At 41.5% G+C, this 24,900-nt stretch overlaps 1 protein-coding gene across 3 annotated transcripts in view; it reads left to right on the forward strand.

Annotated features, from left to right (window-relative positions):
- TRABD2A (TraB domain containing 2A) overlaps nucleotides 1–24,900 on the forward strand; it is an 82,349-nt gene that overhangs the window by 40,566 nt on the left and 16,883 nt on the right. For 2 of the 3 annotated variants that reach the window (XM_085567711.1, XM_085567712.1), the window contains exons 3-4: nucleotides 14,313–14,459; nucleotides 16,570–16,744. In XM_085567711.1, the coding sequence (XP_085423837.1) occupies nucleotides 14,313–14,459; nucleotides 16,570–16,744 (322 nt within the window). The remainder of the gene's footprint in view (nucleotides 1–14,312; nucleotides 14,460–16,569; nucleotides 16,745–24,900) is intronic. The other variant, XM_085567713.1, reaches the window with a different exon arrangement.

The raw sequence follows: 24,900 nt of genomic DNA on the forward strand, positions 1-24,900 counted from the left end.
AGAGTGTGTGTTTTCTGCAAGGCTTCTTCCGTATGTTAGCTCTTGACAATACTTTTGAAAGACCCCCCCCATTCTTGGTTTTTTAAGAGAACACGGCTGAGGATTAAGGACTTCATGACAAACGCAGACATATTTTCTGATGTTATCAGTGAAGAATTTAAAAGACTGTAAAAAAACTTTGTACAGAAGGTGACCATGGGACTTCCTTTCTACAGCCACACCTGCCCCCTCTAGTAACCTGTAAATATCTAAATGCCATTCAAAACTGGGATAAAAGTTTCAGAAGACTTTCTGGGTTTAGCCAAACCAGTTACTAATGCAGCTGATATTTTGTTACTTGCATTCCCTTCCAAATGAGCGAAGTTGACTACAGATTGGTGCTCATTTAATACTTTTTTTCCTTTGATTTGTTAAATTAGGAATTTTCTTAGAGGGTAGATAAAGCTGTGAAGTCTAATGAGTGTGAAAAGAAAATGGAATGGACATAAGCAAGAAATGTACTAAATATTTTTTCTGGTGGTCAGTTTTGTTTTTTTTCTTTGAGGACTGTCCACCAGCAGGTCTGCCCTTGTTATGCCCAAATATTCATTGCACCATTTTGCAGCAGGGAAGCAGAAGCTGTGGTGGTAGGAGAGGAAGATGAGAGGAGAGAAGGACTTGAAAGAACAGCCTTGGACTACCTGAGCATGGCAGAAAGGCTGAAGTAAGCAAGTATTTTTGTTTAAAAAAATGCTGATATGGACTATCAGGAAAATAATAGAATTGAAATTGTTTTAGTCAGAAACTTACTGATGAGGGGAGGGTGAGAGGATACCCTGTAAAACTAACTATTTAAAAACCAGCAGAAGCAGGCACAGGCAGCCAAGGCTTCTAAAGGAACTAGTGCAGGATAGTGCAAACTGCTGGGCAGCCTGTTTGAACTTTCATGGAAAACAAACGACACCCAAGCAGACTGAACTAGGATAATGTAGTAAAAGTCTTTGACAAGATAAAAGCCATGTCCCTGGAAACTGTTAAGCAGAAAGCTGAATTAAAACAATTTTCAAATGTTATGAAGGTCAAACATGTCAGCACTTCTATCAAAACCAGTTTTTGAGCTATTTTGAATTGAAATTGAATTAGGCCTTTCTGCTGGTAGAATATTGCAGACCATTCTGTGCAATGCTGTTGCAACAATTTGATCAGCACAGAAAAAAATTATGATAGGATTAAAGTATGAGTTATTGGATTAAAGAATGACTTATTTTTATTTCATGATTGCTTGGGTTTGATTTTTGATGATGGTTTTCAAAATGTGCAGTCATTTCATGTATGACTGCCTGGTGTCCCTGGGTGACTCCTCTGTCTGACCAAAATTTAAACATCACTATGCAGCACCAAATACATCTTTGACACAATGTACTGAGGGTTGACCCAATTACTTTTGAGTTTCATGGAGCCATTCAAGACAAAGGGTTGTGCTAACAAAATTTTGAGAGCCTCTGGAGCATAGCTGTGTGATTGCTGAGTAAACTGAAAACATGGGCCTGGATTAATTGAAATGTGAGTAAAATTATCTCTATGTTCCAACCTGGATAAAAAATAAATGTGCTAAAATATTTTGTAAGGGCCTTTATAGAGGGGTGATATATTCCCAGCAGAGGCTGTGTATCTGTAGCAGACAGGCTGGAAACACATTTATTATTTGGATTGACATTTATCTGACATCCTTCTTGCAAAAAGAGGACTTCAGAGAAATGCCACGTTCCATTGCTGGAATAGCTTGTTTCCCTAGCCAAGAATAGAGAATGAAGTAGTTACTTGCCAGGGTGTGCAGCCTTCAAGTTTTATTTTACTTGGTTTGAACTGTTCAGGAATGTATATGCAGTTGGATGTGCTGAGAGCCTGCTGTAAGACAGGTTTGCACCTTTTGAGCAGTGGTGCTGCAGTTTTTGTGTTTGTGAGCTTGCACTGTTCTGGTGTGAACAAAACAAGCAGGACTGTTCTCAGGTAGCAGTCATGTCCACTTCATCTGAAAGGTCTCCTGGAAGGAATTGTGCAGGGGGCTGGCAGGTGATAGAGGATTGGGGTTCTGGGTTTGGTGCTAAGCTTTGATGCTGAGTGGAAGACATAACAAAGAAATTAATTGTTTCCCTATGATCTCATTCTCACCATTTATGGGTGGATGTGAAAGCACTTCCTTCCACAGTGCTCCTTGTCATCAGGCAGAGACTCAATGCTGCCATGTCAGGAGAATCTGATACACCACCCTGCAACTCAAATTTCATACTGAAATAGTGACACCTTTTGCTGTTGCATCTGGGAGGTATGGAGAGCCTCATTAGAGAAAGCAAATGTGACAGCACTTAATATTAGCTTGATGTGATCTTCAGGAATGGACCCTACCCTTCTTCCCACCTTTGGAGCAGCAGAAAACTGGGAACACTGAGTTGAGTGAGCTCCTACTGGACTTGTCAGGTCTCCAGTCCACCAATGGCACTTTCATCCACTCAGTGCTTTTTTTGGAGGGTCACACAGCCAAAGTGGACGCCAGCAGGTCACAAGTAAGCAGAAGAGGAAGACTAAGCCTGGAACAGAGGCCTTGGAATGGAAAAGGAAGAGAATTTATATAGAGTTCTGGTTTTTGCAGCAAGAAGAAAGGCTTCAGCCCATGTATCACAACCAGCTCAACGTGCTCATGTAGTGTGAAATCCTATTTTTGAAAGCAAGAAGGCGATGATTTAGAAGCAATGAAGTGAGACACTAGCAAGTGCTACACTTAATCTTCAGCACTGTTCAGCTGGAAGCATGGAGCTGGTTGGGGCTGAATTTTTGGAAAGTGGTGTGTATGCACATGACAAAAGGCTTTAATGTCCTCTATGCTTGAAATTCACATGTGCATTCACTGTGTTTTGGGATCACATAGATCACAGTGAGGCTGATATGAAGAATATCCAGTCGCTTCTCAAATCTCTTCAAAAACTTACATTTCCTTTTACATTAATTCCAAACCTCTCAGCAGATTCTGGAAGTGTGACCATGTTTCAGAGGTTTTTTTTTTTATTTATAAAAGAGTTTGAAATGCAGTGATTTCTTTCCATGTTTTATCTGTCACAAACAGATGTTATTTTATATAAGATTTCCTAACAAGATTTTTGATGTGAATTTTCTTTTCTGCACCAAGTGCATTAAACAACACAATAAATATGGCATGTTCTGAACAGGAATCTCTGTTGTTCTTTTAGGTTTCTGTTTAGTTTTATTTAATCTTGAATGGCGCAGAGCTTAAAAACCTGGCATGGCTAGCAGAAACACAAGTCTGGTTTTGGTGGAGGAGTGGTTTTGGATTAGTGTTCTTAGGACAATGTCTAGGAAGATTCCTAAACTAATAGGGCACTTGTGGGCTTTTCTTCCCAGATGAAATACTGCTGTGTCTGAAAAAATAAGGCAAGAAATAATACTGACATTTCTCTGTTGTCAGTGAGGCCCTGTCCTGCTCATGTGTAAGGAGGCCAAAAATCTCCCAAATGTGGACTCTAGTAGAAAGCAAGGAAGTGCATCTGAGAAAAAAAACAGCTGCTAAAAAGGAAGGGGAGGGAATGACCCACAGACACAACATGTCCTGCTCTTAGGAGGCAGCTTTATCAGGAATTGCTAGTTAGAAAGTTTACAGACAAGTCAGAAATACCAACAGGGTGGCATTTTTCCTAATTCTATATTTTCAAATAAAGAATTATAGGAGTTCATGTTTATGAGAGGTTCTTTCTTCTTTGTGATAGATTTTGACACAAGTTTTTAAATTCCAGCTTTATGTTCCTTGCATATGAGTTTGAGAGGAATGTTTAAATTCTTTCATGTATATGAATATTTTTTAAAACTCTGTAGAAGCTATATGGTGTGGGATATGTAGAATATTGCAAGGGCTGAATTTCTGCTTTATGTTATTTATTCTGTGTCACGATCCAGTGTGATTGATATCATCACAGACTGATATCAGAGTAATCTCTGAACTCTTTTATCCTTAATCCAGTGTCACAACGCTGCATAGACACAAGGCTTGTGGACCTGCATGTCAGATTTTAACTGAAGACACAGAAGTGTAAGGAACTCCAGGAGGTATTGCCTGACACTGAGAAGGTGCACACCACTAAAAATGAAATTATGCAGGAGGAAGGCATACTTCAGCAGGTCTTTGGGGTGGATAACACTACTGAAATTTAACCCAGGACTTTGTGCGTGTTGTGTTCTCATTCAAATGTAAATTTTAAGGGTAGACTTTTTGAAGCACAGGTCTCATGCCTATGCTGTACAGACCTTCTTGAGGGTTTGTTGTTCAAAAAAATGAGTTGTGTCACTTGGTAATGCCTGGGAAAGATCCCATTAGTCTCTAAGTACAGCTTGTCAGAATCTACCTAGCTTGGGAAGGGTGAATATTTCAGCCACTTGAATGATTTTCCCCTGATTACCTGCTTGTTGTTTTGTTTTTGTCACAGTTTCAGCAACTACTCACTAAGCAACTGCTGTTGTAAAATATTGTTTGTTATTTTCAAAATTGGGTTTGGAGAAAGATGTTTTCACATTCTTTACAATTTTTTGTACCAGAGCTTCTTGATTTGGTGTTGAATATTACAGACCATAAGTCAATATATTCTTGCATTTTTCCATACAGAGAGTTGCTGGTTGAGTTGATACCAGTTACACTGTGGCCTTTTAATGTAATTTCTGAAAAGCGCTGCCCTGCCTAGCCCAGGAAAACTACCCAGTAATTCACTTTGAGGCCAAATTGTAACATGCCCGTAAGATAAATCCTGACATCCTTTGTTCTTGTTTCTGTTCCTTTCATCACACCCCAGAGCCTGCCTGCTTATCTTGGACCATTTTAATCTTGACAGTCAGACTTACATAATCACGGTGACTTTGCAAAAATTCTGAGCTCTTGGCAGATAGCTCTGCTTTTCTCAGGGATCTTTGAGCAAATGTTTACCCAGAACACTTACCCTGACAGTAAGTGTGTGTGACCATGTACTGGAACTGCTGTGGGGAAGGTGACATGCCCTGGCCTTTAAAAAATTTTTTTGACTATCTAGGGCTCAAAAGTGCTAAAGAAGATAGGGTCAGCTGTTGGAACAGTTTTCTGCCTTGTTCACTGAGATGTTTAAGAATTTTCTGTTCAGTTGGTCTAAATTATTTGAGTTCAGAGATATTCTCATAGCTTTTTTGTCTTTTTGCCCCACAAAATCTTGCAATACCTTTTTTTTTTTTTGTCCATTCCAAGTGGTAGTGATGGAGTAGACCTTTAATAAGGCTTCTGCTGTCCAACTTGAGCTAGCATCCTTCTGCCTTCATATCTTGATGGGGTGCAGTTACATTTTGATTATATAACACTGTTATTTTCAAATGTAGGCAGCAGGGGAATTTGAATAATAAAGAGATGTAGTACAGTGAACAAGTCTCAGGGCTAGCAGAGGAAAATAAGAATCTCTGGCTTTGGATGCACTGAAACTGGCTCAGTAAAATCCACAGGTTAAAATTTTCCATATTTTGCCAGCAACAGTTTACCTTATAGGAGATGTCTTGCAAATCAGTTTAATTTAGACAGACACCTAAAATTCCCGAGGAGTTCTTGCTGGCATGCAACAATCCTTTTCAAGAGCAAAACAAAGAGAAAAACATAACAAAACCACTCAGATACTTACTAGCCTTTTGCTCAGAAGTGCCAAACACTCAGCAATTTCCTGGTGGCGTTGGCAGTAGATGGATTTCCCTGGGTCTGAAAATACAAATATTTTAGATTGGTGTGTTGGTTGGACTGGGACAAGTGGTCATGTCCTAATGTGATCAGCCAGGGAGGTGAATGGAGGTGCCATCTGGCAGTGCATCCAATACTAATTTCAAGAGTATCATCTCAGGGGGTTCCTACTACACAGCTGGTGGCTTGTAAATTCCTGTCCTACCTTGGGACATGGTTTTTTTCTGTGTGGCTGAGCTCACAGGTACTATGAAGACCAGAGATTTAGGCCTGTGTCTCACTATTTGAAAATTCGTGAGCTATTCCTCTTGGAAAGCTTTTGCATTGAGAATTTCCAGGCTTTGATCATCTTGAAACCAGATAGGGACCATTCCAGCAGTTCTTGCTTGAAGTTTTTTGTTGCAAGTGTCAGTATATAAAAACATAGAAATATAATGTAAATTCTTCCTTTCACCCCTGTACCCGTGGAAGGGTCATCTGGTGCTCTGCTGTGCTCCTTTGGGAAGTCAGAACCTTCTCTTAAAGATGCTTGTAATTACCTACAACACAAACACTAGTTCAAAACTGTTGTTCTGTTTGGAACAGCAGCCAAAGTCCTGGCCTAATTGTTCTATTGAGCAAAAAAAATGTTTTATCAGTGCTGAATGTTTTATACCGAACATGCTTTCCTACCTGGAGGAACTTCAAGAAAATCCAAAGATTTTGTTGCATGGTTACCAGAAAATATGTGCTAACTTTCTGGGCTTGTTCATGGTGTTGCAAGGTTATGTTGTTTACTCTAATAATCTTACAGTCTTCATTTGTTCACACCTACAGGAATCATGCAAGTAATGTACACCAGTTTTGCAGAAAGAGGGGGAAGCATTCCAGCCAATTAAATATATATGTTCTGAATTATTTCATTCCACTAAAAAAAGAGATGTACAAATACTGGTGAGAATATGTTCACTATTCTTAATTCTAAGAAAGCAGTCTTTGAAGCTGTTGTTGAGTTTAGTCCTAAGCTATATATGGCCTGTGGTAGAGAGGAAAAATAAAAAAAATACTGAAGGCTAGAAGGGAATTGTAAGAATTTTTCTTTCATCTAGCAGTATTCCAAAGAGCATCTATGAGCACTGAGTGAAAAAAAACATGGTGGCTAAATCCGAGGTCATTAACACCAAGTTTGTTTAGTTTCTGTAATTGTGGGTCAGGAAGATAAAAAGTGCTTCTAAATGTTGTCCTTGAAGCTGTGAAAAATAGGTAGTCTTCAGCAATTTTACTAGCTTAATCCTTACAGTAACAAACACAGTTAAGTGTCATAATTTCTATATTTTTTAAATGTATTCTGTAGTTGGAAAGCAAATTTGTTTCCTTTCTAAGATAATTTTCCTGTACAGATGTCAAAAAGTGTAAAAAAAGAAGTTTGTTTTATTAACCTCAGTATTTTAGTTTTGTTTCAACTGCATTTAAGACTATCCAACGAAGAGGAAGGAGGAGGGAGTGGATCAAAGCAACTATTTTAGTGGAAGATTATTTAAAACAAACAAGCAAAAAGCCAACTAAAACATCAGTTGCAGATGTTGCATTTCAAAAGTATAGATAGTCTCAGCCCAGGAAACCCTAGTTTGAGGTTTTTTGCTTTGCAACTTGCTTATTCTTCTAATACAATCTTGAGATTGTTCTGTTAAGTGGGTAAGTATTGAGCAAAAGAAAGAAACAATTCCTACTAGTGTACTGGTTAGACAGTTCTGTAAATTGGAAAGTGACTTTATTCTAAGAGAAATCAGGATTGCTAGTATTTACATTTCATTTGGATCATTGTTCCAAATGATTTTGAAGCTGGATGTGGCTAACTGAAGAAATGCTGAGTAGGAGATATGTAGGAATTTTAAGTATAGTAGTTGAAAATAGAGGGGATATTTTTTGCCTTCAACTTTGCTTCAGGACTGCAGAAACATGAAATTAGACAAAGGGCTAGTCCCTACTCCTGTTTCTTGAAGTAAAAATGTATCTGATGGAGATATGATATGTGAAAGTTTCAGAAGCAAATTTAGCTAACATTTACAAAATATTTAACAAAGATGGAATTTAAAAAAAAAAAAGTTTACCCCTTCTCCAGTAATGTAAAAATATGGATCACCAGTTCAAGGATTTTCTATACTGTACAAAGAATGCACTTTGTGAAAGCTTGGGAGATTCCTGCAGGACAGGGAGGAATCCCAATAAGCTTGGATGGAGATTTCTCAGGATGAGGGTAGCTACAGGTTCATAGTCACATAATTAACCCTATAGAAAGATGGGAGCAAGTTCCCACGAGGTCTTGGAAGTGTCCAAATGTGAATTTTAAACCATCCTGAGAAATGGCAACAGCCTATACTACTGCTGGTCTTATTTCACATTCAGCACATACTGGGGCACTTATTTCTGCTCAGTCAGTGGAAAAATAAAAGTTACATTTTACACTGTAAATCAATGTAAATTACTAAGACAAAAGGCTGTGTATTAGTGCAGTCTATTACAAGTAAATGGATTGCACTTCTTCCAGCAGTGCTGTAAGTAGTGTTCCTTTGATTCAGCATTATCAACCATCCTTCTGCAATAAGAATAGAAAGAAAAAAATCATTAATTGCTTCTAAAGCCTTGTTTTTTATAGCTCCTAGTTGAAAAAGGGTTGGTTTGTGTATTTCTATTTAAATTCCAGATAACAACTTAAAGCTTTCAGTGTCTTCTGTTTGGTCCTAGTAAGGCACACTGCAAAAATTTGGCATGTGTTAATGTGAGTTTATTGTCAGCAAAGACATAAAATTCTTCACTGCCTTTAGCTATGTCAGCATTGTGTTGTCTGACTTGAGGCAAACTGGATGTCATCTAAGTGACTTAGATGATCCCATTGCTGAAAAGGTGCTCCCTCTACTTGCAATGATGGCTTTGAGGAAAAAACCCAAATATAAATAAAATTAAACCCATAAGAAATGTGTAACTCATAAGTAACTTAAAGTTGTTTCAATTTCCTTTTATTTCATTGAATTCTACTGTTTGTCTCTTGTCTGCTGGGCGGGTCCCTCATACAACCTGTCTGTGCTAATGGCTTCAATCCAGTCATTCTCACAGAAGTGGTTCAAGTGTGAGAATTTGCCTCATTTTTCTCTCTTCATTACTAAAGCAACAGTTCTGAAATTCACTTACTCCACTCTGAAGGCTGCAGGTGGTGGGTTAAACCTCCTTTTGCCATTTTCAACCCATGCCAAAATCAGACTTCTCCTGCCTCTATGTGCAGGCTCTCATGGTAGGTGGGTTCAGGCTTCCAGGCTCTGGCATTGCCAGTCCCAACTTTCTGTAGAAGGCTCACCAGACTTCTAAGGAGCTGCATCACACTGGATCAAGAAACCCTGCTTTCTTCTCAACGCTTGGCCTCCTGGATCATTACCATGTCAAAGGAGGATTATTGACTTTGATAGTCATGATGCTTTTGATTTAAGGCCTGCTTTGATTTGGGGCAATATTGTTCATTGGCCCAGAGAAGCAATGGTCTCCTCCAGGTGAAGAGCAAGGAGGGAAACATGCTTTTGAGAAGGAGGAGAAAAAGGGAAAGAATTGGCTGAAGAGGCTGAATGGAAGCTGTAATGGATGCAGTTTGTCTCTGAGAAGGACCCAAAAGCAACCCATGATTCCTTAAGACAATTAAAAGCAAATTGTCCGGCTGAGCGATCCCAGAGCAAGGAAGATGCTCCCCAGCCTATAATTCAAGGGGCTGAATGGCCCTCAAAAACTGAGAGCAGAAAGAAAAAAAAAAAACCCGAAGATGAGGCAAACGATGGAACAGATGTGAGGGCTTTTGTTGGGAAGACTTGGAGGCTAGCGGGATGGCGATAGGCTAATTTGAGGCGAATAATGCCAGGTTCCTTTCATATGCAGAATAGCACTTTGATCCAATGTGGATGAAAGTGCTGAAAAGTGGAGAGGATGGCAGGGGGTCTTTTGTCTTTGACAAAAAAGGCATCTGCCAGGCTCTAACTCCCTTTCCCCCACCCCCTTAGCCTAGCAGGCCACTCCAACAATGCTAGCAAAGGGGACAAGTGTCTCCTGACAGCTGAAGAAATCTCCAGGAGGAGAATGAGGTTTGCAGCAATATGTATACTGGAGAGCTTAATCGATTTTTTCCACAGTACAAAAAGGGAGAGGGTTGGGGGGAAACAGAGATCCCAGTGAAAATGGGATGTGGGAGATAAAAAAAATCCCTTTCTAATAAACTTGTTACTTTTGTTCCCCAAATACATCTCTTCAGAAGATGCTTTGATGCTAGTATGAATACACTTAATGGAGCAGAGTAGGATGGAGTTGCTGGAGGGGGTGTGTGAAATGAGGAAGAATAGTCTTGCAAGGAGGATGAATGTAGAGTGATTTGTGTGGATTCAGGAAAGATCTGGAAATCTGGACACAGCAAAGATCTTGGAAATAGTAAAATAGTGTAATGCAAGAGATACCTGCAAGAGAGATGCATTCTTAGGTTTCATTTCTAAGAAAAATAAAGAATTTATTTTTAACCTTTCCATATTTGCTGTTTTCTTAACTGCTCAGAATTGCTAGGAAAGGACTGCAGAACTGAATGAGGATTTCCAAAGGCAAGCAATATTTGTGCCTAGCAAATACAGCAATTTCAGACCAGCTGCTGCTGTGATCCCTGCTTCTGCTCTGTTTCTTCAGTTTTTCACATCTGGTAAACAAGACTGAGATACAATTTTCAGAGTTTGGTGGCTGTGGTTTTTTTAAGCATCACTTTGCACCTGTCTGATGTTTTCTTTGAGAAATAATGACAGATAATGAGTTACCAACTTCTGAGCAAGACCCATCTCAGTAAATTAAATCCTTTAAGAACAGTAGGTTCAGGAATCGTACCTTTTTTTGAGACTCTGACAATGTTTATCCATTCCTATTTACTGAAGATAACCTTCTCACCAGGACAGAGCTTTAAGCAACCTCTGATATCACAAACAGATCCTACCCCTTTACCCCCACATCCCCTTCTCTTTTGGCTGAGGAATTTGAATTCCCCCAAGAAGATAGGAGTGATAGAGGAATTGAGAAGAGCTATCACATTGCTTTGAGAGGCTGTAGGCTCATGCTGATGGCAAACTGTAATCCTATATTCAGTGGATCTGCCATCATTCCCCCTCCAGCAGATGCCACCGCTCTGTTCAGACCAGCTGATGTGGAGAGGAGTATTTTTGACAACAGAATTTCCTGTACTCCAGCTGTGCAAAGCCTGATGCATGAACTACTGTAACTCATTAGGGAGCTCTAATTGTTTAGGACATTGATGCTCTCTTGATTTCTGCCTCTGTGTTTTATCTTGGCTTGTGCAGAAGGAGTTGACCTGCTGCTTTGTCCTCAAAAGAGCAGAGACTATCTCTGTCCCTCACAGCACCAAGGTGGAAGCCCGCTCTCTATGTCAGGAACTTCAGGTGATTCTTGTGTGACTCCCCCTCATTTTGTACAGTGATAGGATGCAGGTCTGAGTGGGGAAAGATGTTGTTTGTGGGGGAGTCTGACCTGTCAGGGAACATTTGTAGTCCTCCATGACAAAGAAAAGCAGTAGATGCATTTCTACACAAACCACCAAAATGGCCATGGAGTCCAAGGCAGGCTGCTGGATGCTCTGTCCCCAGGCAGCTGTGGTTAGGAGGGTATGCAGGAGTCTTGAGCTGGGACAATTTTTCTTTGAGATGAAACATGAGCATCCTCATTGTAAAAGGTCTTTCGTGCTTTCCCATTTGGGCAGGCAAGCCCTTCACCTGCTGCCATCCTGAAATTTCTTCTTATTCCAGTATCAACTCTCACACCTCCAACAATAAAGATGCACTCTTAGCAAAGGCCATAGAGCTGCCAAAGCTGCCTCACTGGGGCAGTTTTTTGTCACGTCAGTGGTAAGATTATGGAGGAAGAGGGGGTGAGTTGCCTCTGTTTCTATGAACTGTGTGCAGTGATCCTCCATAACTGTAGGTCACCACTGAAATTTATGCTGTGCTTTTGGGGCAGTATGCTGTACTTTTGGGGCAGATTTGTGTAGCTGTTTGAAGCTTACTGTGTGCTCACAGGAAGGAAGATGCCTCTGTGGCTTGGCCTGGCTGCTGCAGTGCAGGCTCAGTCTGTCTGGAGGCAAGACTGAATCTATTTCACCTGAAGCACATTGCAAGGGAGGAGGGAAGAGACCTGTATGGACCTGAGGGCAGCCTGCAGAACAAGTGACAGCAGGAGTACAGGCTGCAGGGCTACAGCAGGGAGAGATTGTCTTTTTTCTCATGTCTCACCCAGCAGGCTGGTGTTTTCTCCCCAGAAGCCAGTTACCCTCTACTGGTTTGTGTTTGGAAAAAAATCAAACAGGTTGCAAAGCCTTTTTGATGTTTTTGAGGCAGTGCTACCCGACCAGCTCAGGAGGCTTTTCATTTCCTGACTGCTGTCTGGACAGGGACTGTCTGGTCATGGTTTCGAAGACTGGAAAAGGACATACTGCTTTAATGGTAAATAATCAAGCAGGAGGTGTACAATAGCTTAAAAATAGGCCATTCTCATGTACTGATTGTACATATGACATTTTTCTGGCATGGCCAAGCAGTCATGGCTGTAGAAGTCCCATATTTTCAGGATGGATTTGGATTGTCTCTCAGTGAATGTTGTCTGGTCATTAGCATCCACTAAAAGTTCTCTGAAGCCAAACAAATGGAAAATGATGACTTTGGAGCATGATAAATCCCAGCCTACAAGCAAACCTTTGTAAAGTAGTTTCAATTTGGTTCTGTTAAATTTACTTTAAAATCTAACAGAGGTCCTTTGCAAGATAGCCACTGCTTAGTTTGAGGTAACTTGCCTGAGTGTCCTCATGGAGTTGTTATTTCAGTTGAGGGCAGTTTGTACCAACAAAGTGAATTCTTTCCCTTTTTACAAACACGAGATGTGAATGAATGTTGCTATTCACCCTCCCAGAATTAATGCTACATTATGTACTTTCATATTGGTTTGCACACTTAGTGATTTGGATCCAAAGAGGTAAGTTAAGCTGTAGTGGGGACAGCATGATTTTCAGTCTGATGGAATTTGCACCTTTCTTTGCAAATTCTGACAGATGGTTGTGATGGTGGTGGAGGGGGGGAAGTTGCACCTGTTTGCTTCCACATCTGCTCTGTAATCCCAACATTTGGTTCACATAGTCTCAGTACATTGAGTATGCTTACTCATGTGTGAGTTTCATAGTGTTGGCAAATACTTTCCGTTCTAGACTGCCTTTGATGGCGTTTGAGGCAAATGTCCAGGAGGAGTTAATTACACAGAGAGTAACCAGAGCTTACAAAATAACACTCTTACGAGTAATTTTTGAAAAAATTCAAAGCAGTCTATCTGAGCTTCCTTTAAAAATAAAAATAATAAACCAGTCGGTAGTCAGAAAGTTGTCCAGTTTTGGTGTGAAAACCGGGGTAGCATAAGTGTATGCATGAAGAGATGGCAGTGTTTTACTTGCCAGGTGCTGACAGAGGATTGGTGCTGGCACTGCAGCACCATGCCTCACCAAAGGTGCCCACAGGCATTCCATGTTCAGCCTGGGGAGTTTCCACCCCAAGTCCTTCCTTGGCTTCCTGCCTTTCTGGAGCTTGGTGGCTGCTGTCTGCCATGGCTAGGGGCACAGAGATTCTGCATCTGTTTGGCCTCAGAGACACCTGTTGGCCCAAAGTGCTCTCTTGTCCCTTTTAAGTGGCTGCCACGCTCATGGGCTGTGCAGTGTCCAAGGCAGGGGGATGCTGGATCAGCAGCCAGTGTCTGGGTCAAGTCCTGAGGCCACCAGCCTGGGACAGCCCTGTGTGCTGGAGGTGGGGAGGCAGCCACGTCTGGAGGGTGATCTTCCCTGTTCTTCTCTCTTCATGGGCAGCAGAGAGGTCCCTGGGGGTAGGAGCTGTGCCAGCCGGATAGTTTTCCTTGAGGCAAAGGGGATGGGAATGTTTGCATTCCCAGGAGAAGGCTGAGGAGGAAGGAATGCTGCTCAGCTGGGAGAGACTGAGTGCAGGGAGGGCAGCCACCCGTGCCCCACAGCAGCCACCACTCTTCCCTGGCCTGCTCCAGAGAGCCAGATGTGGCTGAGAGGAGACACAAAGCAGGAAACAACAGCCTGTGACTATTCTTGCAGATGAAGAAGGAAGGGAAGGAAGGGAAGGAAGGGAAGGAGAAGCCATGCTTAATTTAGGTAGGTGGCTGAGGAGCTGTGGGGATAGGAGCCTGTAAGGCCCTGGGGCTCTGTGGTGGTCAGGCAAACTGTCGTCTAAGGGAACAAGATTGCTTCAGCCTGCCCTTTTGTATCATCTCTATTAGTCAGGTCACAGGCAAAACCCCATTGAGTTAAATGTGGTGAGTCCATTCTCAGCCAGGATCCAAGGTGTGGTGAGTGCCTGTGGAGCTGTAGGAGGCATGGGGTAGTGATGTCTACACTGGCAGGCTCAGAGCAGGAGCAGCTTCAGAGAGCCTTCAGTCAGTGGCATTGCGTCTGCGACCTTCTCATGGGATGAAAAGAGAACTTACCAGGAACTCTGTCTTTTCCTCCCTTCTCCCCCTCCCTCAGGTGGTCTTTGCTTTGAATCAGACTCTCTTGCAGCAGGAGAGCCTCCGAGCAGGGAGTTTCCAGATCCCCTTTACGACAGAAGACCTTATCAAGCATTACAACTGTGGGGACCTCAGCTCCATCATCTTCAACCATGACACTTCTCAAGTGAGTCTTGCCACTGCAGCCCCTGTACTGCACACAAGTAGTGCTAACCCCTGTAACATGCGTGCTGACCTCTCCTCAGGCAGGTCCTTTCTGGGTGAGGGGCATGTGGCTGGCTCCCTGGTATGTTTGCTTTCCTCAGCCTCCTGTTCCAGGAGTCTGCACCACCTCAACCCCTCTCTTGCACCCAAGCAGTGAAGGTGTGCCTGGCTTTCCCTTTTGGATGAGTGCCTTGTTCACTTTACCATCAAATCTCTATGAGTTAATAATTTACTTTCTTAAGGATCCTGTGGAATTACTCTAGGTTAGGTATGAGCAAACCTAATGCCAACAGAAGGCAGCAGCAGGCTCTCTTGTGCAAATAAAACAGAGAAATGCACTCGTGATTTGGACGCTTTTGTAAGGCTGGGCGAGTTACAAGCTTTTTAATGTCCCCTATCAGTATGACTGTATGCTGTGGACACGGCCCAAAGAAGAGAAATGGAGTGAAACAAAGAAAAGATGGATTTAGACTGAATGTGAAGGAAAAGAGACCTTCTGAGACCTCACAGACTTGGGTTTATGGAGATGGTTTCCTAAGCAGCACAATGGAATGTAACACTGATCTTTAAACCATGAGAAAATGCCCAGCAGGGACCAATTTGGGCTGTTAGATTAACTAACCTCAGGCTGAGACATCAGGCCTCTCTGTTCTTGTTTGTGAGGTATTGCCTGGCAATTTGTGCATGTCAATGAAAACACAGGCTCCATCCTTAGAGTGCTGAATAAGTGTTGATACCTGAGCTTTCTGTGCTGAATAACCGTTTTGCTATGACCTTTTGAAACATACGGTGCAGAGCTGCAGGGTCATACTAACTCCTGCTTCTCTGGTGCCCAGCTCTGTGTGTGTGCTGCTGTCTTCCCATCCCACACACCCACCCTCCCACAGGTGCAGGCATCTGGTCATCAATACTGCCTAGCTTTTACACTCCATGCATAGGTTTCGAAGGATTTCTCAGAGGAGATCAGCTTTTTAAGAGGATGCAGATGCTGCATCACTGTCCTGTGGAGATATTACAGACTGCAGACATTGCCCCTAGGTCCTTGGAGAGAGCAGCTCCATGAGACAGGCAGGTTGCCAAGGGAAAAGCTGTCCTTTATTTAATGTGAGGGGCTCCACCTCCAGACATTCTCTTTGGCAGCAGAGCTGAATACTGATAGTTTGCCACACTGTCAGTTTATATTTTAAGTAGAACTTCTCAGTAAGCTGTATTTGACTCCATGCTTGCCCAGAATATGTGGGCTACCTACCCTTTGGGAATATTCTGTAATAGTCTCTCTGAGGGACTCCAAAGTCTCTGCATTTTCCCAGCCTTGCAAGGGAAAGCACCTGGCTTATTCGTGGCTCTGCTCTCCAGAAATCACTGCTTGCAGACTTTTAGTTAACAATCCCCATAACTGAATGTATAAAGCTACTTGTCAAGAAGCTAGAATTGCTGCAACCCACATTTTCTCTCTGCTGGCAAGAGGTCAGGATGGTGTGCAGCCACAGCTGTCCTTGGGAGCCCCAGGGGAGGAAGCCAGCATTTTAAAAGATACCGTCAGGACAGAGCAACTGGAGGTGGCAACACGTTCTTTCTTGAGAAAATCTGTCCCTCTTAGAGATTTTTTTTTAACTACTTCAAATTGCACTGTTACTTTTTGTCAGCCTGAGGGCTCTGATACCAGTCAAATTCTCTTAGAAGAGCATAATTATCATTATAGTTATGTCATACCTATGGCAATTTAAGAAAGAGGTATGTAGCTAAAGGCATTTAGGGGCAAAACTTACTTCAACTGAGCAACCAGGATTTAGGATCTTCAATGTGGCAAAATAATAGTATTTGTTGACTTTGAATTAAAAAAAATCTATCTGTCTAGCTTATGAAATGATGTATTGAGAGAAATGAAGTGCCATGCATAATTAGAAGTTTGCTAAGTATTTTTTTAGCTTGCTTTGGGTTTTGTCCTACTGGCTGTGCCTTAAGGGATGAGGCAGTTGCTACACTCTTGTGTGGAGCAAAAGTGCCTGTGCATAATGGCTGCCTGTGAAACAAATTCCCCTTTCATGAAGACTTTTTTTTTCCTACCTTAGGTTCCAAATTTCATTAATGCTACACTTCCAGCCCATGAGCGCATTACTGCCCAAGAAATAGACAGCTACTTCCGTCAGGAGCTCATCTACAAACGAAATGAGCGAATGGGCAGGAGGGTGAAGGACCTGCTGGAAGAGCAGCCAGACAAGAGTTTCTTCTTTGCATTTGGAGCTGGTATGTGATGCCATTCAACCTGAACTCATCCTTCCCCCGTTGTTTAGAAGCATTTTACAAATGCTTGCCTCAGTTTAAAGAGGGGTCAGTATTTTTACTGTAGTGGACACAGAGCTCAGCATTTCCCTGATAGTTGTACCCTAGTAGGAAAACCTTTTCAGAGTAGGAAACTGTTTTTGCTCAGTGTGCAAAGAGCTCACAGTGAGCGTGCTTACTGCAATATCTGTTAATTACAGACATATTTGTAGTATGCAGAGGTAAAAATACTGAGTCAACTACAGTGCATGCACAGTAGGACCAGGTCATAGGCATTCACACGTTTATTGTCTGGGCAACCAGTGCAAGAGGAGCAATAGGGAACTGAGATTAAAAACAGCACATCTGAAGCTGCACAAATGCTTGAATTAACCTTTCAAGGACACGTTCAGAAGAAGAATATGCCAACTTGTGTGAATCTAAGGGACTTGATAAATGCAAGGGAAAAAGAAAGGCACAATTTCACCTTTCTCTTCTTCCTGCACCTCCTTACCTCTTTCACTGCGCTTCCTCAAGGAAGTTGTAACTGCTGCTATTTCGGAGCAGCACAGTGGGCTCAGATGGGGAAAATCCACTTCATTTCTGCCTCTTAGCAGTCAGCAGGACTCTACAGGCACATCCAGCAGCACATCCAACTCAATAATGTTATCATCTACATTTCAGACTAGGGCTAGGTGTTGCCGCGATTGTTTTGCCATGACTCCCATTCTTTATTCTAGCTCCAGGAAAAGGAAGAAATTAGGATCAGCGTTAAAAAAGATAGGTGCTAATTCACAGAGAAGCATCACATCCCCTCCACCATAAGCCATATGACCTTTGGGAAAGGGGGAAAGCTGAGACTGGTGTCAGCATCCATGTGTGGTTTTCCAGTCTCAGTGCATGCTGCTTTAGTAAAGATGAAAGATCTAGACCAGGCAAGGAAAATACTTACTTAAACACTAAAAGCATTTTTATTCAGAGTCTGTGAGAATTTCTGTACTTGCAACAGGAAGTTTGTGGCTACAAGTTTAACATAACAAGGGCCAAATGCCCAATGTGAGAGCTGGGATGTCAGGGAAGGTGGCTGTCCATGTCTGCTCAGAAGTGTGTGAAGATTGTAACCTGCAGTCTTCCTGCAGTATCACTGCTCTGTGCAACTTGCTGTCACAAAGAACAGTGAAGCAGGCCCTGGTTGTGTAGACTCTGGTCATGTCTTTCTGTAGGCTAAGACCAGGGCTCTGCTGTGCTCCACTGCTGAAGTTCTGATCACATTTGGACCTGCTGCACTGATGTTTCTGACAAAAATATATGCCAGGTCCAAGTCCAAGTTGCATCTATTGCAGGTAGCTACTGTTCTGCCAGCAGGCCAGTTGCAGATATTTGGGCTTTGGTTGCTGCATCACAGCTTCAGTGATGAGCAGCCCACATAAGCAGACATATGTGCTGCTCTGACATGTTCCAGGAGCAAGATCCTCTGAGAGGACAGAGCTTCTTCCCTTCCTTCCACACACACTGAATCCTAGCAGCTTCAAATCACATGTCTTTAGATGGTTTTGTGTCATTTGTTTCCCCTCCCATCAATTTCTTTCTGTTCCTGCCCTCCTGCCCCAGACTGTCTTAATTGTGCACAGCACTGCCCCAGAGCCCAGAAGCACTGCAGAACCAGGACAGATCCCTGTTCTTCTTAATTTCTCAGCTTTTTTGTTCTCAGCTTTCATGACACTACTAAAATGCTTTCCCAAGTTTACTGGAATCTTGCTTTTCTTTTTCCTTTCATTTTCCCAGTTCCCTCCTTTTCTGTGTCTTGACTGCCAACATTTCTATACTGCAGCACTCCCGGGAGCCTTGTGCCTAAATGAACACCCTTGATCTTTGGCTTATGTGTACATGGCTTGATCTCCAAGCACCCAGTGTGCTCTTCTAATGCTTTTCCATCATACTTTTGAAGCCAGACAGCTTCCCTGTCTTCTGTGGGGATTTTGGACTGATTCTGAAATTGTCTCTAATTACTCTCTGGCTCTGATACCAGTCTGTGCTCTGTTCTCATCTGCTCTTCCAAATAGTTCTGTTCAAAGGATAGTGCCAGCCTCCCACATTTAGCAGCACAATTCTTGATTACACTCTTATTTGGCTGCATGAAGTTTTTTTGTGGGTTTTTGTTCATATATTTGTTTTGTTTGTTTCATTTGTTTCTTATTAAGCATCTAAACGAGAAGTAGCATCACAGGATACATTGCAGAAAACAGATCAATTTTTACAGATATGTGAGGTTTCCTGAGTGCATATTGCAATTGTGAATGCAGGCTTTCATTGTTTTCCAGCAAGCTAATTCAGCTGTTTGTTTATGCAGATTGCTGTATGTGATAGATAATTATGTTGAAGAGTTATTTTTATGCCAGCAAGCAGTGAAGATGGACAAATACCTTGTGATCAGTTTTAAGCATTGCTTGTAATTGTACTGCTGTTAATTACTGAGAAAAGGTTTCAGGAAAGTGCTCATACAAGGCAGGTTAGAATGAGCAATAGGAAAAGAGAAGCAAAAAAAAAAAAAAAGCTATAGGAATGGAAATAAATCATGACTTTGTGGTGGTTTGCCCTCTTCTGACCACCTGTGAAGAAAGTATATCCTATCAGTAGCTTATAAACTACAGAACAAGGTTGTATTAAAATGGTAGTAGGATATTTAAGGGTCTCCCAGTTAGAAGGGGAGAGAAGACTTTAATTTATTTCCTTTACAGATTTTTTCACCCTGTATTTATTTTTAAAACAGCTAGGCTTTTTTTTTGTAAGGAAAGTGCAATCTTTCCATTAATGAAATACCATTGAAAAAACAATTTTTGTCATAAATTCATCAAGCAAGATCATGGTTTGTGGGTGACTGTAGGATTACATATACCTTCTCTTGTTATTTAAACTACTCTTGGTATTTTTATTTTAAATGGAGGAAAATCAGAAAATACTTTTTTATTTTATATTCTAACTGGATTGATGGTATTTAGAGATGTGTAATACATTTTGCAAAAGAAATCTCTTCCCTTTTCAGGTCTTGATATAGCTGCATGGCTACAGATGTTAACTTCCTACATGGAATTTTGTGTGTTAATTTGGGCCATAATCAGTCTGATCATTAGATTCAGCACATTTTATGCCTTTTTTTAAAATCAAGCAGGCAAACTCTCCCTATATTTGGTCAAAAATGCTTCACAGTCAGAGCTCATTTCTGGAACTATTTTTATTTGGGTGTAATTTGCACCAAATTGGAGAACTAAAAACCAGCACATTTTGCTGAAGAGATCCAAAACACTTTGCTTCTGGCCAGAGTGCAAATAAGGAAAGTTTTGAGCCAAAATCTCTTTGAGGGAATTAGAAGAAAGCATGGGAAGAGAGAGTTGGCAGTGCCAGCAGCATTCCACTGTGTTCAGTAAAGATTTATCTTAATTGTGGACAGGCCTTTATGTATGGTGGCACCAGAGTCACGAGCCCAGCCTACTCCCTTTTGCCTACTCCCTTTTGTGCTGGAACTTGTGAAGCAAAGCCAGCTATACTCTTTCACCAGCAGTCTTCCTTCCATATGCATTTTTAATTTCACTGCATTCTGCAGTGGCACGTTCGGGATCTGGACGCTAAGCCAATAAAAGTGATGGCACATGTGATTCCAGCCAGGCGATGCTGGTGATTCTCACACTGATGTAGTGAGAGCTGCATTGTCCTGCTGTACTGTGGGGAGTTTTACCACTTGTCCAGGTTTTACAAGAGTGCTGCAAATCTTTCCAGAGTCAAGGGATATTTGATACTGACAGGGAGCTCTGGAAATTGTCTGATTGATCCCTCTGCTCAGAGCAGGATCATAGAAAGTAAGCAGTTTTCTTAGGACTGGAATATGGGCAAGGATGAAGACTCCAGAATCTCTCTGCGTAAAGTCTTCAGTGTTTAATCACTAAATATGCTTTTTCTTGTGTTTAAATGGGATTTCCTGAATATCAAGTTTTGTCCATTGCCTCTTGTCCTTTCATGGCACATTACTACTGGGAAAAGTTCTGCTCTATTTCGCAACCTCCTATGTGGCATTTATGCATAAATTATGGCTCCCAAGCCTTCTCTTGTCCGGGCAGAATAGTCTCAGCCTCTCCTAGAATTACACATGGTTCTAATTGTTTTATCATCTTTGCAGCACTCTCTCCAGTGCATCCTCTTCTCTTTTGAACCGGGAAGCTCAGAGCTAGACACTGGATGGACCCAGATATGTGTTACCAGGGCTGAGGAGCCAGAAAGGATCACCCCCCTCAATCTGTGGCAGCACTTCTCACACAGCCCAGGGACCACTGTCTGCCTTTGCCACAAGGACACCTTGCTGCCTTAAGGCCTACTTGGTGACCACAAAGATGCCACATCTTTTTCTGCCATGCCAGCTGGTGCTCAGCCTTTTGTGGTGCCTGGAGCTCTTCCTGCCCAGGTCCAGAACTTGATTTGCAGAACCTTATGAACTGAGGCTCCCTTCATCATAAATCCATACTGACCTCTCCCAGCGATCTGCTTATCCCTGACACATTTGGAAATAGTTTGCAGGCTGATTTGACCCATCACCTCCCCCAGGAGCAGAGGTGTGGCTGAGCAGTTTATAATTTCCCAGATCATTCTTCCTGCACTTCTTGAGGACGAGAGTTATACTTGCTTTCTTTCAGTCCTCAGGAATCTTCCCTACTTGCCACGACCTTCATTGAGAGTGGCCTTTAGTGGCATTAAACAAGCTCATAGAGTTTCTCTGGATGTATCTTATAGGGACCTGAGCATGGCTGGTCTATTTGAATGTTCCTTAACATATTCCTTCTCCATCCATAGTGAACCTTCTTTGCCCTAGACTTTCCCCATAGTCATAGGAACCTGAGATTCCTGAAGGTTGGTTTGACCACTAAGTAAAGTAACAAAGACATTTAGTACTTGGCCTTTTCCACATTCTTTGTCATCAGGTCTTCTGCCCCTTTCAGTGCTAAGATTATATTTATCTGGCCTACAGTTTACTGCTGCATTCCATGTTCCCCTTGATGTTTCTAACCAGATTCAATTCTAGATGGGTTTTTCTTCAGCATTTTATTCAATTTTATTCCTTTAGCTTACTTATGGTTTCTCTTGGAGAAGCTGAAAAATAAGAGAGGAAAAAAAACAAACATGTTGGGGTTTTTATTATGTAGGAGGAAGCATGCTTAGTGGCTTGAGATCTTGACTTTATTTTGACAGACAAGACCTCTGCTGAAGCTAGGCTTCTCGGAGCCAAGTTTAAATTCCCTCAAGCCTCTCCTGCCTCTTTGAACAGTTGAGAAACTCCAAAGTGTCAGTTCATGAATAAGAAGTACAGAGGGATCTAAGATTCCTTATATCCCTGTGGAAGAAATTACTGACTTCAACGAGAGAAGCTGGCTGATTTGACAACCTCAGAAGCTGGTTCTCTTAATCTTGAGAACACTGGAAAATTCCTTTTTCTCTTAGAGCTATTTTTCCTTGCTCCTGAAAAACAAAACATCATCCTGAGGCTTTAAAGTATATTGGATGTTGGTAAGCCACCATTAAGACAAAGAAAAAAAGGATGTTGGTGAGAACTTCTTCAGCTACCATTTCTTCTAATTACTAAAGGAAATAACAAATGTGTTTTTGTTTGGCATTAGGCAGACTGTATGGAGTCAAACCTCCAGGGACTGACTGTTTTTTTTTCCCAGACAGAATGTGTTACCACCAATAGTTATCCCAGTCTGCTGTAGCCCACCAAATGGCTTCCTTCAGCTTCTCTAGGTTTTGAGGTAATCCTTAGGATGTGAGAGGTCAGTTTTGTGTCAGCCTTAGGTGCCACATAGGCATGTCTAAACCCTTTTCCATCAGTCCTTTTGTCATAAAAAGAAAAAAAAACCAAATAATAAAAAAAAGCCACCAAAAACAAACAAACAAACCAACCAACAAAACCCCACAACAACAAAAAAACAAAACTAAAAAAAATTCCAGGGCAAGTATAATTGTGCTATATCTGAGTGATGTGTTAGGTGGTACTATTTCCATGTAGAACTGTTCAGTTTTACTTCTTGATATTTTCTGTTCCATCTGGAATTTTTAGATGCGAAATTATGCAAGAGCAAGATTGATTATCTCTGATAAGAAAATATGGGAGAAAGGACCTGACAGCAGTGGGTGTAAAAAGCAGTCAACAGTGCTAAGCCCAGGATGTATCTGTCCAGCTTGTACTGGTGTTTATACCCATAAAATAAAACCAAACAAAAATCTGCCATGAGAATACAAAAGTTGCTCAGGGAAATGAGATATCACTTTGCAACTTCGTGGGAATTCAGAATCCATCATGGAAAATTTGAAGCTGCCATCAGTACATTTGGAATTGGAGATAGGGGCTGCACAGGGAATGTAGACTTACCTATGCCTTATGTAAAAAAATTTGAAATGTTTAATGAGTAAGTTCATGAAAAGTCTGTGAGAAGGTGAATATTTGTGGAACCTGGAAGAGGTCAAAAAATGCTGGTGGGAGGGGCAGGAAGACAACGTAGTGATAAAATAGATTTAAAAAACAGATTAAATGAGACTTGTGGGGCCACTTCATTTCTCTCTGGGCTCAAAGGGCTTGCTGATTGCCTGCATGCTTCTGTCTCTGGAATGCAGCAGCATTTTAACTTCCTTGGGTGGGAGGAAAGGCTGAGTGCCTGAAGGTGTGCCTGTACCTCTGTAATCTGAGAATGCCAGATACAACCAGCAGCTTTGAGACTGTTTTCCTTAGTAGGCTCTTTGAGTCTTCAGAATGCTAATGACAGGGTTTATTAGAACAACAACCCCCGAAGGGGAAAGATAATGTTGTGTGGAGGCAGGACCCACATCCAGTGCCCCAGGGTTCACATGAAGGGCACTACTCCTGACATCTCTGACACTGAAATGAAGAAAGCTTTGCAATTCTCCATTAGAGGCAGTAACCTCTGTTCTAATATATTAGTGCAGCTGTCAAAATCAGCCAGGCCAAAAATACTATGCTGTTTCTGCTCAGATACTGGCAGTCTTCTTATCAATGCTGGGTTTGCCCATTACTACCTTTACTGGGCAGCTGAAGTAGGAAAACTTTCATCATGTAATGTGTGTTTTGAGCCAGGGGAATTTCAAGTCCTTAATAACTTTTTCTTTTGTAGGAAAGGAAAGAGTGGTGTGTAAAGGGAGCAGGTCCAGTGTTAGAGGTGTCTGTGAGCAGTGTAGCTCAGATATTACACTGGTAATTCCTTCCCTTACTGGTAACAGTGCTGGCTGCTAGCATAGCACCTCTGTAAGGGTCTTCTTGTCTCATAACCTTAGGAAAACTCTCAGTAAATGGATACCCAGAGGCTAAGGCTGCCTGTATATAAACTCTTTCTCTTAACTAATTATTTTTTTTTTTTTACAAAACAAGCAATATGGGCATGCAAACTTTTCTTCTGTGTTAATTTAGTTATAAATTCAGTTTTATAATCAATGGAAAAACTTTTTCTAACTTCAGTTTTTTGGGATTGTCAGGATGTTTTACTTTCCTCAAGGGTAAAAATGGGAAATCCTGCAATAAAAAATACTCACATCTTACATTTAAGAGGCCTAATTTTTGACAGAAACAGGTAGATTAATATCTTCTTATGTTTCACAAGAAAAATGCCTTCATTTTGCCTCATGCAAATTGTAACTCCACATGCTTCTTTTCCATGGTATTAGACCATTTTTGCCATGTTCTACAAGGCTTCTTGCACAACATCTACTACTTTGAGAAGTTACATGGGTGAGTTGATAAGCAAACCACATCACTTTTGAGGAAATGGATTATATTTTTTCCTCCTGAGTGAATTTAAGTTTGAGGCACTTCTTTAAGATTTTTCATGTCTAGGGAAAGTATTTTCTTGAGCATAAAGAACACCACTGTTCCACAATTGTACCCACCAGATTTTCCTATTTGGTTCAAGAGTACTGAAATATGGTCCACTGAGGCTTTGTACTAATAAAAGATTTCCAGGAAATCATATTTTTTGTGGACAAGCACTTATCATGGTCTCAGTAGGATAAAACCTTGTTTCGAAGTTTGTGAAGTAGTATTTAATTAATATTTCATGTTATAGGTAATCAAAGGAAGGATTTTGTTTGGA

This window comes from Lonchura striata, chromosome Z, assembly GCF_050655825.1.
Source record: "Lonchura striata isolate lonStrDom1 chromosome Z, ASM5065582v1, whole genome shotgun sequence".
Lineage (NCBI taxonomy): Eukaryota > Metazoa > Chordata > Aves > Passeriformes > Estrildidae > Lonchura > Lonchura striata.